This window comes from Hippopotamus amphibius, chromosome 4 (genome assembly GCF_030028045.1).
Source record: "Hippopotamus amphibius kiboko isolate mHipAmp2 chromosome 4, mHipAmp2.hap2, whole genome shotgun sequence".
Lineage (NCBI taxonomy): Eukaryota > Metazoa > Chordata > Mammalia > Artiodactyla > Hippopotamidae > Hippopotamus > Hippopotamus amphibius.
In genome coordinates, this window is record NC_080189.1 from 165,505,687 (window position 1) to 165,523,691 (window position 18,005).

The 18,005-nt window shown below is 35.7% G+C and overlaps 1 protein-coding gene across 5 annotated transcripts in view; it reads right to left on the reverse strand.

Annotated features, from left to right (window-relative positions):
• CEP128 (centrosomal protein 128) overlaps window positions 1-18,005 on the reverse strand; it is a 437,525-nt gene that overhangs the window by 70,248 nt on the left and 349,272 nt on the right. For 4 of the 5 annotated variants that reach the window (XM_057733202.1, XM_057733203.1, XM_057733201.1 and 1 more), the window contains one exon: window positions 5,946-5,969. In XM_057733202.1, the coding sequence (XP_057589185.1) occupies window positions 5,946-5,969 (24 nt within the window). Of the gene's footprint in view, window positions 1-5,791; window positions 5,970-18,005 lie in introns of all 5 variants that reach the window. The other variant, XR_009053322.1, reaches the window with a different exon arrangement.

Here is an 18,005-nt window from a genome sequence, read left to right on the forward strand (position 1 = left end):
CATATCCTCTATTAAAAAGTCCATCCTTACTCCTCTGATATGTGATACCAAGTATGTCAGACATCAGGTTTCTATGTACACATATTTGTTTCTGGATTCTCTATTTGATTACATGAACCTATTTATATATTCCTGTGTCAAGACTACACTATCTTAATTTCAATAGCTTTAATAAGGTTTTATACATATGTTAGGAACTCTCCCCACCTGTTCTTCTTCAGAAGTATCTTAACTATTCCAGAGTGTCTTCTCTATAAAGGACTGAATTTTTTTGTTAGGCATTTTCCTGTATACTTTGTATTCTCTGTTACATTTGTATTGATATAGTACCTTTAATTACATTTTCTCAGCGACTGTTGCTGCAGTTAGAAGCAAAATGGACTTTCATATACTGCTTTTTATCAAACTTGTTAAACTACTTTTCATAATTATTCCTAGAGCTTTTTATACAAACAGTAATATTATTTGCAAATAATGATAGTTTTACTGCTCTGGTTAATACCACCAACAGAGTGTCTAACAGAAACTGTAGAGTAGAGCATCCTTTGCTTATTCCTAGTCTTAAAGAGGAACTTTCAAAATGCTAAGGTGAGGTTTGCCATAGATTTTTTTTTCACATGACCTTTATTAGATTAAGGAGGTTCCCGTCTATTCTTAGTTTGCTAAAAGGTTTATGAGGATGATAATATCATAGGAATAAATCTTCTAATTCATCTATTAAGATGACCTTATTAAATTTATTTCTCCTTAATCTGTCACTACGGTGAATTACACTGACTGATTTTTTTAATATTAAACCAACTCAATTCCTGGAATAAACTCAATTGATGAATTGTTAATTTGTCAGTGTTCATGATTAATTATCCTTTTTATACATTCCAGGATTTATTTTGCTAATATTTTGTGTATAATATTTTTGCATCCTGTTAATGTATAAGAAGTTGCTTAATTTTCTTTATTTATACATTCTGTCTGGCTTTGTCTCAAAGGTTATGTCAATTCCTAATGAGTTGGGCGTGTCCTTTTCCACTATAATTTATTTTTTGACCTGTGAGTTGTTTAGAAGTTTACTTTCAAATTTCCAAAAGTCTATGTCTTATTTAGTTCTTTTTGAATCTTAAAGGTAGTTATAATCATGTCACTAAGGAAATGAACAGAAATGATATGTGCTAATTCCAGTTTTCACTGAAGGCATGTTACACACATGCTCTCCCTTTCCTTCTTTTGTCTAGTTACAATACAAATCTAAGGGCTGGAGTGGAACAGACATCTTAGATTGGGAGGGGAAAGCAATATACTGAAGACGCTAGAGCAACACAACAAAAGAAGCCTGGGTTTCTGACACCATATCTGCCACGGACACCATATATTTGGATTGTTATATAGGAGCGAAACTAATTTCTATCTTACTTAACCCATAATTCTTTGGGGATTTCTCTTAACTGAATTCATGCTAACTCAGGTATGAGAATCTAAACTATCATGACATCTATGGAAATGAAAATAAAGACAGATCTGATGGGTGATATGAAAAAGAGAATTTATATCTCCAAGCTGCACAGCCTTCCCTTCCCTTTCATTTCCTAAAATGATCCTGCCTCTTACTGTACTGCCTATATCTCCTTTTCTCCCTTGACCTCCCACTTATTAAGTTTGCTAGTTCCTTTCTATAAACAAGGGTTATCACTTTAACCCTGCCTCTTTGGCACCAAACTGTCCCAATCTCTAATATTCCAAGCACAGTCCTAAAGCTGTACTACCTCCACATGCACTGTCCCTCTTCCTACTTGCAGGCTCTCACCACTCCACTCCACACTGCACACCACCACTTCAGCTGTAATCCTGCATTCCACACTCACCACGCCACAGCCCCAGATTGAAAACCATGAATGATTACTTATTGGCTAGACAGCTGTGCTACCACCTTTCACCTCTCAACCTGGCAATGCACACGACGGAGAATGCAAAGCAATCACAGCAATTCTTTCCAAAAGAGCAGACCAGAATCCTTCCCAGCAGAACGTTTCCATCGCCAGTACCGACCAGGAGGAACTGGCACTCAGGAAGAAACCCACTTGCAACCCTAATATAAAAGATCAAATCTAAACTCCTTGGTTTGTATTTCAAAACTCCAAAATGTCCATTACTCTCTCAAAGTTTTATAGCCAATGAGTCTATAAGGAAAAAAAAAATGTGAAAGCCTTTGAAATGGAACAAAAACTTACTGGGTATCTGAAATGAAAAATGAGCTTTTTCCTAGCAGACCCTTCTGGGTTTTTTGGTTCTATGGGATCTCTGTATCAGTCATTGTCTGTGCGCTATTTATAACTCTGTGAGTTGTAGATGACTGATTGCTACGCAAATGATTGTTGTAAACAGACATGAAATAAATTTTGTCTGGGGAGGTTCAATTGATTTCCTTCCTCCACTACGAAAGAAGCCAGTTTTGCCTCTATTTTAAATTCACTTCAGTATTCTAGTGCTCTTTGTTCCTTTAAGTGAGCTGTAACACCTTGCTCATTCTCTCATTAACGAGTTAAACTCATTTGTCATGAGTTCATTTTATATTTGTATGAGAGTCATTTCATGATTTTGCCTTAAAAAAATTTTTTTTAATATCCTTTTAACAAACTCTTTTTTCATTACTGCCTTTAAACTTTGATTACATCCCCAATATAGAATGTCTTCTCTGGCTCTTTCTACCTGACACTACCCATTTCAGAGATGAATCTAATCTCCTCCATCATGTCCTCAAAACTACAAAAGCCATGCCTTTCCATGATGAACTTAGACTGCAATGATGTCCGTTTATTTTACAATTACTGTTTCTTTGTAATGCCTTCTACAAAATGCACTGTTTCATTTACATGTCGCAGACAGTGCATACTTATCTTATATCATGAATTCATTTACATGTAAGTAACTTCTCTCCTCAATTAAAGGGCAAGTTCCTTGAGAGAACTGACCACAATTCCTTTTCCTTTTCTCTTCTTCACTGTCTACATAGTACATTAGTGCCCAATAAATAAATAAATATCATCCCATCCACAGCCCCTGAACTGGGATTCTCAACCAAGATTTTTTTCAGGTAATCACTTAGCAATAGTTGGGGAATCAACATGCTATGTTTTGGCTGAAGGTGGTTCCTTCCTAGGAAAATTCACACTAAACTTTAATGAAGATCATTGGAGCGTCTGTGAAACACCAAATAAAGTATAGTACTGATCAGAAAGGCTAGGGAAAAAAGAATAAATTGATATGCCTCTACGTATTTTTTTCCCTCAGCTATCAGTACTGTGTATACCTATATTCCTGCAAATAGTCTATGTGAGGGTTATATACATTCAGTTCGACATTCATTCTTTGATTCTACAAATGTTTACTGATTGCCAACTATACGTTAGAGATTTTTTGCAGGCCCTGGGGATGCATCTGTAAATAAAATGTAATTTCTCATCTAAGAAGCTTACCTGCTAGTGAAGAAGGAGAGGGAAGGATTGAGAAAGAGAAGGGAAATAGACACAACTGTGATCTAAGCATACAGATAATTGGTAACAAGTCAAATCAAATCACTCATTATGATAAAAAGACCTTATTTTCAAGCACTGTAACTACTGAACCTTTCAAATTAATCTACTGAAAATACTCCTAATGGAAGAATGGAAATTTCAAATTTTGCAGATCTGTACTACCAGAATACATACCCTACATTCAATGCCTTATAAACCCTAATACTACCAACTAAACCAAATGAGAGACCACCAACATTTTTCTACGGTTTAAGTGCCGAGTTGTGAGAGAATAATAAATGGTCTTGAGACTTCTTCTAGCATATTTGATTTTATGAACTATAAAACACTTTACCAGTTGAATAGTCTACCAAGTATATTAAGTCTGCTCCTTATAATGCCATATGAACTCAAAGGATATCATAACATTTGAGCATTAACATTATTACTGAGCATTTTCATTTTTACGGTTTTACTGATGATAATTATTTCAAATTAAAACCATCTTGAGAAAACTGCCACTGTAAAAAACCTAGTTCATTTAACCAGTTTTATTCTTCTCATGATGACTTTTTATTTTTACCTTTATTCCTAGAGGAACCCTTAGAATAAGGCATTTAAGATTTTACGCCATAGTACTTTGTTAGTAAAGAAATTATGTAAATTAAAAAGACCAACAAATACTAATAAAAGTTATGGGCTTCTTGCTGTTATTGATATAATTCTCAGCTTTGCTGAAATAAGAAGTAATAAGCAATCACAGAGACAATGATAACCTAACATTTGTTTGGTCCTAAATATTTTCACATATGTTTTCTCTCGTAATTCTCACAAGATGACAAAATACACTTAATTATATTCATTTTTACAGATGAAGGAAGCAAGAAACAAGTGATTTATTAAATGTGTAAGTGGCATTTTGTATGCTGAACCCAGGTCCTCAAACTCAACATTTCTGTTTCTGTTCATACTTTTAAAAAGAGCATTTAATTTACAAGCCAAATCCTATTGGCAAGACACATTCTAAGGGTAAGTAAAATACATGTGGAGGAACACTAAACATTTTATTCACTTACAATGTCATCATACTGAAACTGAGAAAGTCAGTATACTTTCCCAATGGCCCGGTTAAATCTAAGGAATAGACTATTCACCCACTAGGGTCTGCACACCGTCCATCAGAATCACTTGCTGACATAGGACTAAAATGTGCTCTACTGGCATCTTTCCATTCCTCACACTCAAAAAATGAATATTTTATTCTTAACTAGGCTTATTGTTTAAAAGTTTCTTATTTTTCACCTGCTCATTAAAAACACTTAAAAAAAAATTACCACTAGTCCTAAGTCACCCAATATTTTGAATTTTCAAAAGATTTAAACACAAAATCTGCATAGTCAATATTTGCACCATACTCTTCATATAGCTTTAAATACCTCCTCCCTATATAACAGCATGTCAATATTTACTTTCTGAAAATATGACATTTTATGGCTGAATAGTATTTCATCATAAGGTGATACCATAATTTATTTTACCATTCTTTCAATTCATGTAGTTTTTATTATAACAATGTTTATTTATAAAAGTAATATAACCATGTTCTTTTAAATTTGAAAAACAGAGAAAGGAATATCACAGCCCTAATTCTTGTCTAACGAGTCACTATTATAAGATTTGCTCTCTTCTATTCTTTTTTTATACACCTATCATCATATGTTATCATTACAGTACACGTAATTTTAATCTTGAATTTGTTTCCATTTAACATTATATAATAAGCCTTTTCCATAATCACTGTGCCTTATTGGGTGGGAATTTCACACTTTCTCTAACCATTACTCTATTCCCAAAAAAGTAAGTTGTCTCACCTTTTTTTTCCTATTTAAAAATGTAAATCATTTTCCAATAAATATTGTAAGCATGTAATCTTTACATATGTGCACTTTAAAAAAATGATTTTCACATACTAGGTTCCTGCAAGAAAGATTACTGAAAAAAAGGCTAACTAGCTTTTATCATTATTTGGGTATTGTAAAAAAAAAAAGAAGCTGACTGTCTGCATTTTGAAGTATAAATAGCATCCCGATCTCAGTTTCTTATCAACTAGTCCTTTTAGTGATTGGGAAATACAGAAACAAATAAGCATAATTATATTTAAGCTAATTATGTTTTCCATAAATTAGTACATATTGGCACCATCTGTCTTGAAAGAACAGTGACCACTTAGATATTTTTTTTCTTAATTTTTTTTTTCATTTTAAAAGTTTGTATCTACATACCTTTCAGGTATAGTTTAGCTCATTTTCCCCTTTGAATCTTAGATGTAGTTTTAGAAATGCTTTCTGGAACTGCTTTCTTTGGGAAGTGCTCTGAATCCACATCAGGACACAGCAGTAATTCTGATAGAAGGAGAAAGAAAATGCCCCAACTTACCGTTTCTAATGCATTTACACGGTCCTGCAAATAAAGCATAATACATAATTATAAAAACAAAGCTATTAAAAATAATTTCAAGTTTACTCAATTTTTGAATTTTCTATTTACCTCTATTAGTAATAACATTTGAAAAATGTAAAGAATGAAAACTCTTACTCAGGAAAATCTCTCCAATAGAAAAATAGTCATAAAAAAATCACTTTTCTCATCTCAACTAGTGTTAGCACTACAAGGTTTAATTTAACAGTAAATACCATAAACTCAGACATAGTTAATAAGTGGAATAGACTTTACCACTTTTGCACTGGTAATATTATTTATCTATTTAATGAAATATAACTATCTGATAGGTCTGAATATATGAACCACAATTAGACAATAGCAGTGATACAAAAAAGAAATTTAGCACAGATATCAGCTCTCAATTAGGTATACAGCACAAAGTGTGCTCTCACAGGAAATAAAATTCAGACATAAGAATGACTTCACCAATTAATTAATAAGTACATTGTTAACTGAAATAGGGCAGGAAAAATAAATGAGGAAGATTTGTCACACACAGCCAATTCTGAACCTAGATGTATCTTCATTACCTAAAATATCTTAAGTTTCATAGAAATACCGGTTTTAAAAAGGGTCACTGATAATATTGTTTTAAAAGCTAAATGATTAAGAATGGTTTCATTTTCAATCCAACAACTATGCTCTCAACTCTTCTCAGAGGTAACAGCTACATACAAAAAGCTTTTACCAAAAAAAAACCCCCCAAAAACCAAAAACCAAAAAACGGGCTGAATTTGAGAGACAAGAGACTCTAAAACAATTTTTTTCCACATCTTTATTGGAGTATAACTGCTTTACAATGTTGTTTTAGTTTCTGCTGTACAAGAAAGTAAATCAGCTATATGTACACATATATCTCCATATCCCCACCCTCCCTAATCCACCCCTCTGAGTCATCACCAAGTATCGAATTCATCTCCCTGTGTTACGCAGCAGCTTCCTACTAGCCATCCATTTTACATTTAGTAGTGTACATATGCCAATGCTACTCTCTCACTTCATCCCAGCTTCCCCTTCCCCTAGCTGTGTCCTCAAGTCTGTTCTCTACATCTGTGTTTTTATTCCTGCCCAGCCACTAGATTCATCGGTACAGTATTTTTAGATTCCATATACGTGAGTTAGCATATGGTATTTGTTTTTCTCTTCCTGACTTACTTCACTCTGTATGACTGACTCTAGGTCCATCCATCTCACTACAAATAACTCAATTTCGTTCCTTTTTATGGCTGAGTAATATTCCATTGTATATATGTGCCACATCTTCTTTATCCATTCACCTGTCGATGGACATTTAGGTTGCCTCCATGTCCTGGCTATTGTAAATAGTGCTGCAATGAACATTGTGGTACATGTATCTTTTTGCATCATGGCCTTCTCAGGGTATATGCCCAGTAGTGGGATTGCTGGGTCATATGGTAGTTCTATTTTTAGCCTTTTAAGGAACCTCCGTACTGTTCTCCATAGCGGCCGTATCAATTTACATTTCCACCAACAGTGCAGGAGGGTTCCGTTTTTGGAGACTCTGGAAATTGAGGAAAGTGCAAAGCCATCCTTTTCATAAGGGTCAAGGCCATATTTCTTTCTATTCTTTAATTTTAAGCAGTTGGAGGAGATATATAAAATCTGGATTTCTTTTTTAATTAAAATTGTTTGAACTAAGAGGAAAAGGAGGGAAAATGGTGCAGAGGGCCATTCAGCTCAGATCTCTGAGATCCTGCAGAGACTGACAGGGACCCATGACACTAGGCGCATAAACTTGGCCAACCTCTGCACTCTCCCCGCTTCACCTAACACATAGAGGCCTTGCCTTTGAGGACTTCTGCGACCCAGCCTCCAACCCTCAGACTGGGAAACTGGGTTGAACATTTCTGCCCCTTTAAACATTTGGTTATGTGGGCATAAGTTAAATGAATACATTATGCAAAATCAGCCCAAAGCAGACTGTTTTTAGCAATATAATCTGTTTAATTGCATTTTGTTGGCATACTTGAGAGAATCTCACCCCCGCTCCCATAATTTTCATAAAATAACTGCTATTTTATTGGTGACTTGTGTACTGTCACATTTGAGTAGCTCATAATAAATGCATATGATGCCTCAAGGGGGCTTTGATCTGTTGTTACCAGGCCTCTTATTCACAGTGCATCTGTGACAAAGCCATTCAGCAAAGCTTTATCATCCTTTACAGACTGAGCAGAACCTCACTAGACAGTCTTTGGGCAGTATCGCATTTACAAGAACCATCTTGGAAGGCTGAAAATATTTACAGCCACTATCTGGGCCTTAAGTTTTCCCCACACCATGTATTTATGGGACTCATATTATTTAGAATTAGCATATTTCAAAAGCACACATACAGCTGGTTTGAAATCCGTGATTTCATATGATGCCAAATTAGTCAATTGAATTAAATTCTGTTTTAATTCATAGCTCAATGTTTGGTAAAGATAAACGGATATAATTTATGTGTCTTCATTTTACTTAAATATTTGTGGCAGGATTTTAAAAGTAATATGTACTGGGACTTTCTTGGTGGTGCAGTGGTTAAGAATCAGCCTGCCAATGCAGGGGACATGGGTTCAATCCCTGTTCCGTGAAGATCCCACATGCCGTAGAGCAACTAAGTCTGTGAGCCACAACTAATGAACCCACATGCTGCAACTACTGAAGCCTGTGCACCTAGAGCCCGTGCACCGCAACAAGAGAAGCCATTACAATGAGAAGCCCGCACAACGCAATGAAGAGTAGCCCCCACTCACCACAACTAGAGAAAGCCCGTGCGCAGCAATGAAGACGCAATGCAGCCAATATATTAATTAACTAATTTAAAAAAAAGTAATATGTACTGTCATGGACTACATGTTTGTGTCCTCAAAACTCATGTGTTGAAACCTCAATCCCTAATATGATGGCATCTGGAGATGGGGCCTTTGGGAGGTAACTAAGTCATGAGGATAGAGCCCTCATGGGATTAGTGCCTTTATAAGAAGAGACAGAATGCTTGCTTCTCTTTCTGCTCTCTGCCAGGTAAGGGCATAATGAGAAGATGGCCATCTACAAGCCAGGAAGAGGTCCCTTACCAAGAACTGAATCTGAATCTGCCAGCACCTTGATCTTGGACTTGCCATTCTCTGGAACTGTGAGAAATAAATGTTTGCTGTTAAAGCCACCCAGGCTACAGTAATTTGTTATAGCAGTCCCAGCTGGCTGAGACATACGCCTAGTCTATAAGGCTAAAACACAAATGATCAAAAAATCTCAATTTCGTTAAAATATAAAGATCAATAAATCATCTATTTCAATGCAATTTTTATGTCCGTCTATAACCTACTCCATTCCAAAATGGTACTGAGATAGCTTTCAATGAAAAAATATGTATGTTAAGAAAATGAGAAAATTAGGGAAACAGGAAATTCAGTTCATTAACCTGAATTTAAGTAATTTGATTTGCCAATCAACAACAGCTAATGGGATACCAGTCGTTGCTGCCAATTAGTAAGCTCTGTCTAAATGGCAGTTGTGGGACTTCCTTGGTGGCGCAGTGGTTAAGAACCCGCCTGCCAATGCAGGGGACACAGGTTCGATCCCTGGTCCGGGAAGATCCCACATGCCAAGGAGCAACTAAGCCCGTGGGCCACTAATGAGTCTGCGTGCTAGAGCCTGTGAGCCACAACTACTGAAGCCCGCGCGACTAGAGCCTGTGCTCTGCAACAAGAGAAGCCACTGCAATGAGAAGCCTATGCACCGCAAGGAAGAGTAGCCCCCACTCGCCACAACTAGAGAAAGCCCGTGCACAGCAACAAAGACCCAATGCAGTCAATAAATAAATAAATTTTAAAAAATAATAAATTGCACTTTTTTGGCCTTAATTGTAGGCTATAAATAAAAAGAAACTACTTCCAATCTTTATGAACTTACTAACTTGCTTTTAAAATTTAAGAAATGTATTTTGAAATTTAAAGGGTTGAAGTTGACTTCTTTTTTTGGCAGACAAGATCAGTTATTATAGTTCTGTATATAAAAGAATTAGGCTATTGCAAATCCCTATTCTCAAACAAAATATTTGCATACTTCCGCTCATGTTCTATAGTTGGTACTGGAAACCTTGATCATTAACAGTTTATTTGACTCAGCCAATCAACAAGCCACAATGATTTATCCATCCCATCTAAAAGATGAAATAGAGGCACACAGGCCTAAATACTCAGAGTTCTCTGCCTTTGGTAAATACAGTTGTACAGGTCCAGTGACTTTATCACAAGAATGCAGCATTTCCCAAGAATGCTTTAAATACATCCATTAGCATACAGAAAGAAGCACAATGCTGGCATAAAAATATAATGAGAGTCTCTATTGCTTCCAAGTCTAAGAAACATTACAAGAACAGACTAACTCTGGAACCTTCTCTGGGACTGAAGGGCCATGATGGACATATAATTTTCAAAAAGAAAACCCACAATGAGGACTCCCTGTCATCACTGTTCTAAAAGCAAAAAGCCTATCTTCTGGAAGAAAAATCCACTCAGCTTCACCCAGAGAGACCACTACCAGGCATTTTTCCTGTCAATTTTATCTTGGTTTAATCAACACTCACACTTTACCTGCTGCTTCTTATATGAAGGATATAAAATGAAATGCAAATGTGTCCCCTTTTCCCTCTAGGCATTTCCGCATGATAACGCATTACATTTAACAAATTGTCAATCTTTTTTTAATAATTAAAAGAGTTGAAATAATTTAAAATGTATTCTTTTCCACAGTTCAAGATATTAAAATGAAAGAAAAGGAAAAGGTTTTTATTAACCACCACAAAGAAGGATCAGCATTTCGTAGAATCATTCTAAAAAATTAAAACAAAATAGATAAAAATCATAAACAACCTCAACGTTGCAACACCAAAAAAATCTTTAAAATATAGCATAAGTTGGCTTTGAATACACACGAGTCAATGATCTGTACATAAAATTGAATATTATCTGTTAAAAGTAAAAGTTACTCTATATTTGAAAAAACTTTAGAATGAATGACATTAGAGCAACTTGCAGTGGTTTCCCATCATTTAGTGTTCCATTTAGTTATCATTAGATACCTACAGTCAATCTCTGTTAGCTCATTTCAGCAGCTGCTTATGTGTCTTTTTCAAATAATCTACTTCAGGGTTCAAAATAACAAAATGCAAATGCTGAAAGGAAAACCACAGCAAGGCATCAGGATTTTATCTAAAACGTTGTCAATAAGAAAACCCAACATTTGACTTATCAAGAAAAGCCAGTTTAAAGGTACATACTATTTCCTAGTGTAGTAATGATCCTTGTTACCTACCTTTCACTTGCAGACTGGAAAATCAGAAGCAGAAACTATCACAAAATTTAAGAACAGAGCCAAAGTGTGTGCTCCACATTTCTGATCTGTTCTCTCATCCACTACCATTGCCAGATAGAGACCCGAGGCAGCCAGCTGTGCTTCTGTAGCTTTCTTCTGCCATATTCTCAGGTTGCCGGTTTGGTTGGTGGTATTGTTATGAGGCCATTACTGACTACTGCTCTTCCATTCAACACTATTCGGGAAAGACTGAGGTTGCACTTACACTGAAGTGGGACGTGCACATGAGTTTGTGGAGTGCGGAGTACAAGTGGGGTGAAGGAGGAGAATGAAGTGAAAGACATGGAAATGGGGCTCTGTTGGTTTATTTCAATAGATTTCATACTGGAAAATGCAGCCAGAAAGCCCAGGTAAGGGTTTTGCTTAAAGACCCTGTAGCATTTCCAGTCAACAGCACGAAACTAATACAAAAAAAAAAAAGCCCTCAGATTTACCCTTTATATTTGAGAACTCAAAGCAAGGCAATGAAATTTCTTCCCCTTGTCCCCCTTTAAAATGAAGAATCATGGTAAGTTTCTTCTTTAATGCAAGACATAATATGGTACATAGGTGTGCGCCTACAGGATGAGACTACAAACCCAAGTGAAGGGCAAAAGACAGAATTATCCTGCTGGTACTGCTAAGTTCCACAGCGAAACTGCTAGTAACAGGTAACAAGAGTTCAGTGAATGACATCTAGACTGGAGAATAACTAGAAGTTATGAAAAGATAATAACTTCCAGCTGAACTTCTGGGACACATCCCTAGAGACTGACTTACCTTGTATGTCCTGAAATAAAGGCTATGATCACGGTTAGGGGTGATGCAAGTGACAACCAATGTAATTTCAAAGGTTGACTGTCCCCAAAAAGAGACGCAGAAACAGGAGCTGAGAGGTAGGGGAAAAAGCTAACAACCCAGAAACCAATGCACCGTATTTTTTTTTCAAGGATTTACATTTTAAGAAATAAAGTACATGTCTCCAGTTGTGAGACTAGTCATGTATCAGCTGAATATGCTCTGAACTCTTATGCAAATCACAGTGCAGTGGTGATTACGGTGTAATTTATGAGTAGGTATGTGTCATGTATAACTTAGGGAAAACAATTGAGTATGCTTTTTTTTTTCAGGGTGTGTATCTGACTGCCACCAAACAGCTGATCTAATGAGACTCCCTGAGGCTAACATCTCCTTTGTTTCCCTCAAGTGTACACACCTCTTGGGTTTCCAAGTGAAGCACGTTCACAAGGAAACCCATATAACCATAGAACCCTTTGTCCCAAGCTCCTTGCTCTCGAATATTTGAATTGCAGCTCTTGAGTGCTGACTATCATGCGTGTCACGTGGCTGAGTCATTAAATGGCACAAGCAAACAGTCCACCTTGGGAATTAAATTGTAATTCTAATCATCCACATCCTAATTTACATGCAGAGTCATTTACTCAATCCTTTTCAGGAATTAAAACTTAAGGAATATTATATTAGATACTCTCTTTCTCACCTTCATTCCCGTATTCCTTCTGCAGGCTGCTGTGCACTTATTCTCACTATTCTATACAAAGGGAGAGGTTGTTGCTCAGAGTGAATAATCAAGACATAAACAGATTGTTTTAAAATAATGTATTTGGCTGACATAACTCAGGCTTTTCTTGCTTCCTAATTCAGTTTGACTAACCTTAGAACCATTACTAATCTCCATTTTGTAATATACAAGTACAGGAAGGAAGGGACAGGTAGTTAAAGGATTTAAAACTAGCCTTAGATTATCTGTACTCGGATAGTCAATGGCGCACTCTTCTTAGTATCTATGAAAACTTAGTTTTCAGCTAACTTCTGGGAAGCATACCTAAAGGCTGACTTACCCTGTATGTTGTGAAATAAAGCAAATGTATTTTGACTATTCAGTTCCAAATATCCTAAATATTCTACCTATGAAATACTTAACTGCTTTTTCTTCAAATTGAGCTTCATTCTGATTTTTCATTGCAGTCTGACTACCATCTTCCAAAGGTGGCCTTTTAAATAGTAGCTTTGGCTGTTTAAAAGAGATGTGAGTAAAGAAAAAGAGTTGGAAAGCTCTCTTGTCTTAAAATAACTTAAACTACTACAAATAGTAATAGCTATAAAAATAACACCAATAAGAACATAATAATTTCTAATGATTTTTAAAGTTTCTGCATTTAGAGAAAATGACATCACATAGGACTTTTAAAATGTTCTGCCAAATAACTGCTTACCCAATTACACTTACAAATTTTAGGGAAATCATTATTTGATATTTAAAATATTTTACTCTTCAGGATTATAAATAAAGAGTAGTGATTCATTTCAAAATATCCCCAATTGTCTTGCCCTGGAAGTAACTGATCCTAAATTCCAAAGTCTATGAATGAAGGAATAAATAAGATATGAGCTTGTTAACAGATACACCTGGGCAGTTTCGGCCAGTAATGAAAGCTACTTTTAACACTCACAACCTTACCTGTAAAAATGGTCGATTAATGCAGTGTGATTTTAGGAGTTCAGAAAGGTCTAATTATCCAAAATTATACTTTCCTTCTATTTGCAAAATTATTTAATATTCTACCAACAGAAACTTATTCTTTGAGGAAGAACTCAAAAATTTACTCTAGGACTCCCCCCACTCCAGTTCATCTTTCAAAAGACAAATGTTCTTGAGACAGATAACCACTGAACTATAGTTCATTCCAAGGCAGGGTTCAGCAAACTAGGACTGTTGGTCACTCCCAACATGCTGCCTGTTTTTATAGGTCCACCAGCTAAGAACGGTTTTTACATTTTTTATGTGGTTGAAAAAAAAGGCAAAGAAAGAATAATACTTCATGACGTGAAAATTACATGAAATTCAAATTTCACTTTCCATAAATAAAGTATTATTGCAACACAGCCCACTCATTTCTTTACATATTGTCTATGGCTGTTTTCATTCTATGACATCAGAGTTGAGTTGCTGTGTGAGAGCATATGGCCTGTAAAAGTGAAAATATTTAGAACCTGGTCCTTTACAGGAAGTTTGGCAACCCCCTTTTCTAAAGTGTTGGTGTACTATAAGAATTACTTTCGGCCTCAGAGAGGTCACCCTGTAGCAAACCCTGTAAGTTTCTAGAAGGAGAGGATAAGGTGAGACATACTGACCAGGGATAAGAAAATAAAATAACCAGAAAATTTTTACCCAACTTTCAAACTTTAAAGCAAAATTTAAAAGTTGTATGTGCATAAATACATATGCCCAGAATACAAACCATTCCTCAGGCCATATAAGTTTCTTCATTTTGTCTTTTATTCCTTTATCCATCATTTTTTCTTTCCTTCCACAGTCTTTCCCTACTTCATTGCTCCCTTTCTTTCTCCCTCCCTCCCTTCCACTCATTTATTCATTTAAGTAATTCATCCATTCACCCATATTTATTGATGCAGACACTATGATAGACACTGGATACACAGTTATCAACAAGAAAGATAAGGTCTCTCTGCCTTCATGGAGCCTACATTCCAAAGGCAAAGACAAGGACATAAATACAGAGGATACCCAGGAACTGCGATGGGGTGTAAGGGCAGAGGTTTGCTTTAGATAGGTTGATCAGGTTAACTACCCATGAAGACCTGACATTTGAGCTGAAACTTTAGAGACTAAAATTGTCATTGAAAGAGTTAAGGTAAAAGCATTACAGAGAGAGAGGGAGTAGCAAAGGCAAATGTCCTGGGACAGGAAAGAATTTGCTTAATTTAAGGAACAAAAGAGACACTGGCACGCGTATTGTGGTTGTTAATGAAAACATTCCGTTAAATTACGAACATCATAAAAATCAACACTATTTATTAAAAGCTTATTACTTTCAAAAATTGTATTGGTGCTTCTCACATATGTTCTCATTTAATGCTCACAAAAACTCTCCATAGGTGAAAATTACTAACTTCATTCATTTAAGTCAGAGGAGCAGACTTCAAAAACATATGTATTGAATTCTATGTTGTGATTAAATGTTGGCAGTTAGACTGTAATCCAGGTCCACCTGACTCAAAGGAGTCTACATTAACTCTGAAAGACAAGTTAAAGGTCATGTTAAAAAAAATGTGTGTGTGTATTTGCTTGTTTAATAGGTTGACAAAATGGAGTACTGGAAATACCATATGCTGACAGTGCAATTTTATGAGCAAATAGCCAATAAATGCCAATATTAGCATCAGGGCTACTTTTGTGTGTGTGGTAGAGGTTAGAGGATATACTGGAAAGCTGTTATGGAGCCCTTTCTCAAAATTACACATGCAGGAAAAGCATTCCAAAACCTTATTTTTAACAGATGTCATATGATAATGTAACAAAACATATTATATCACAGTAAAATTTAATGTTCAAATAAAAAACATTATTTGTACACATTTTTACATTTATTTTACTATATAATAAAAAAGATCATATTTTTGCCATATGCTTTTATTAAGTAAGTTGCAACTGCCTCTGACTTCTGGGTCTGACATTAGGCCAGCTGAAACACACACACTCAATACCACTGGGGAAAGAGCAGAAGAAAGGATAAAGGAAAGCAAAGATCTACACTTAATTAGCGGTGATGCTGTGCAGTTAAATGGCACTTCTGTTGTGCTGGTCTCCCAATTCTTTTAGATCTGAGCTGCAGGAGATTAGATTCATCACTGAGCTCATAAATGGCCTCTTTCCTCCACCCCTGTTCCATTTGTGACAAATTTATTAGTTCTTTCTAACAATGAAATGAGAACCAGGGGTTTCAATTACAACCAGAATGTAGTAAAGGCATGGAGTCCCTTGTAGGTAATATTTTTCCATTTCACTTTATGGGCAAATATAGAAACATTGTTAACAGACATTAAAAGACATTAAATGTTATTTATTAGCATGCTAATAAGACTTCACACTTTTAACAGTAAACATTAAACTTCTAACAAATTAAACTTAGAATAGTAAGTGTAATGCAGATACTCTGGAAAAGGAATGCACTTCAGAATTAATTTTTTAAAACCAAAATAATCACTGATTATGATAAAAAGGCAAAAATATAAGAGGAGATGCTTATTAGTCATTCTTTCAGCTCAGTTTAGTTTTATCACCTTTTGCACAATTTAAAATTTATGCAAACATTTTCAACGTTGCCTTTAATTTTTGCCAGAATATTTTGAACCTGATTTAAAACTGAAATTGAAGAAGCCCAAGGAGGGCTTTAATAACAACTTTCTTCAGTCTGTTTATTTAAAACATGATGAATAAGCAAAAGGAAAAGGTGCAGAATTGAAAAAGAAAAATGATCTCTTCTCCTTCCTAGAAATGTTCGAGATTACTGGATTGTTCATAATCTTGCACCAGGAATGAAAGTCTTCCTCACATGCCAATAGCCAAATATACGTATAACACCATCCAGTCACCGCATACATGTAAGCTTAGAGCCTAAGAGTTTATAAGTAGTTTTAAAGTTACAGAAAGGCAGGAAGAAGTTTCATTAAGACCCCAGTGTTGCCTGACTTATTTAATGCACCCTCTCAAAATTGTTTAGCTTCTTATAGTCTTTTTCTTGAAGAAGTAGGGGGCAGTTAGTATTTTACCACAGTAAATGCCTTAATATGTTTACTAACAAATCATTCTCATAGTAAAAAATGAAAGAAATTTAAAGGAAGAAATGCCAGGAACCTAAACAAACAAAGTGAAGAAAGTCTGTTCTCCATATGCTCATGAGGCATCTATGCGCAGTAGCACAGAAGACAAGCACATTCTAACAGCAGTACTAGCCCTGCCACTTACTGGCTGAGCAAGCTATGTGCCTTAGCTTTTTTATCTGTAAAATGAGAATGAAAGTATCTATCCTATATAGAATTGTTGCAAGGAATGAATGACACGCATTTAGAAGTTTCAGCACAGTGTATGACACAAAAGAATTGCTTGGTAGCTATTCACAGCATGCATTAACAAGACATATGGTGATTTTTTTTCTGCTCCTTTAAGGTACAGACCATCACCCTTTGGGGTTGATTTAGCACAACCTTGACAGGAATTAACAAATGCTAAATATTTGTTAATACATTGAAACATAACGTTAGTGAGTTTCCAAGATCTCAGACTGGGGAAATGCTCTGTTTCTTTATATGCTGGAAAATTAGCCAGGGATGGGGATGGGAGGTAGCCATGGAAATGGGAACTATAGTTTCCTTCAGAGATCACTTAGAACCTCAGAGATTTGTTTCATGAGTCAGTAGAAATTGTTTCACCTAGAAATATAGTACTGCTGAGCATTTGTTTCCAAATCTGTTGTACATCACAGTCATTACTTAGAATTGCTTTTCACAACTGTCAGTGTTATCAGGAGATGGAAGACAAAACAGAGAACACAATGTTATGGCCTAAATGTTTGTGTCCCGCCCCCAAAATTCATAGGTTGAAATCCTAATCTCCAATGTGATGATATTAGGAGGTGCGGCCTTTGGGAAGTGATTAGGTCAGAGGTGGAGTCCTCATGAAAGGCTCACGCCCTTATAAAAAAGACTTCAGAGTGCTTCCCGTCTACTATGAACCAGGAAGCAGACCAGATACTGAATTTGAATCTTGAATCTGCCAACATAAATACTGAATACAGATAGTGAACCTGC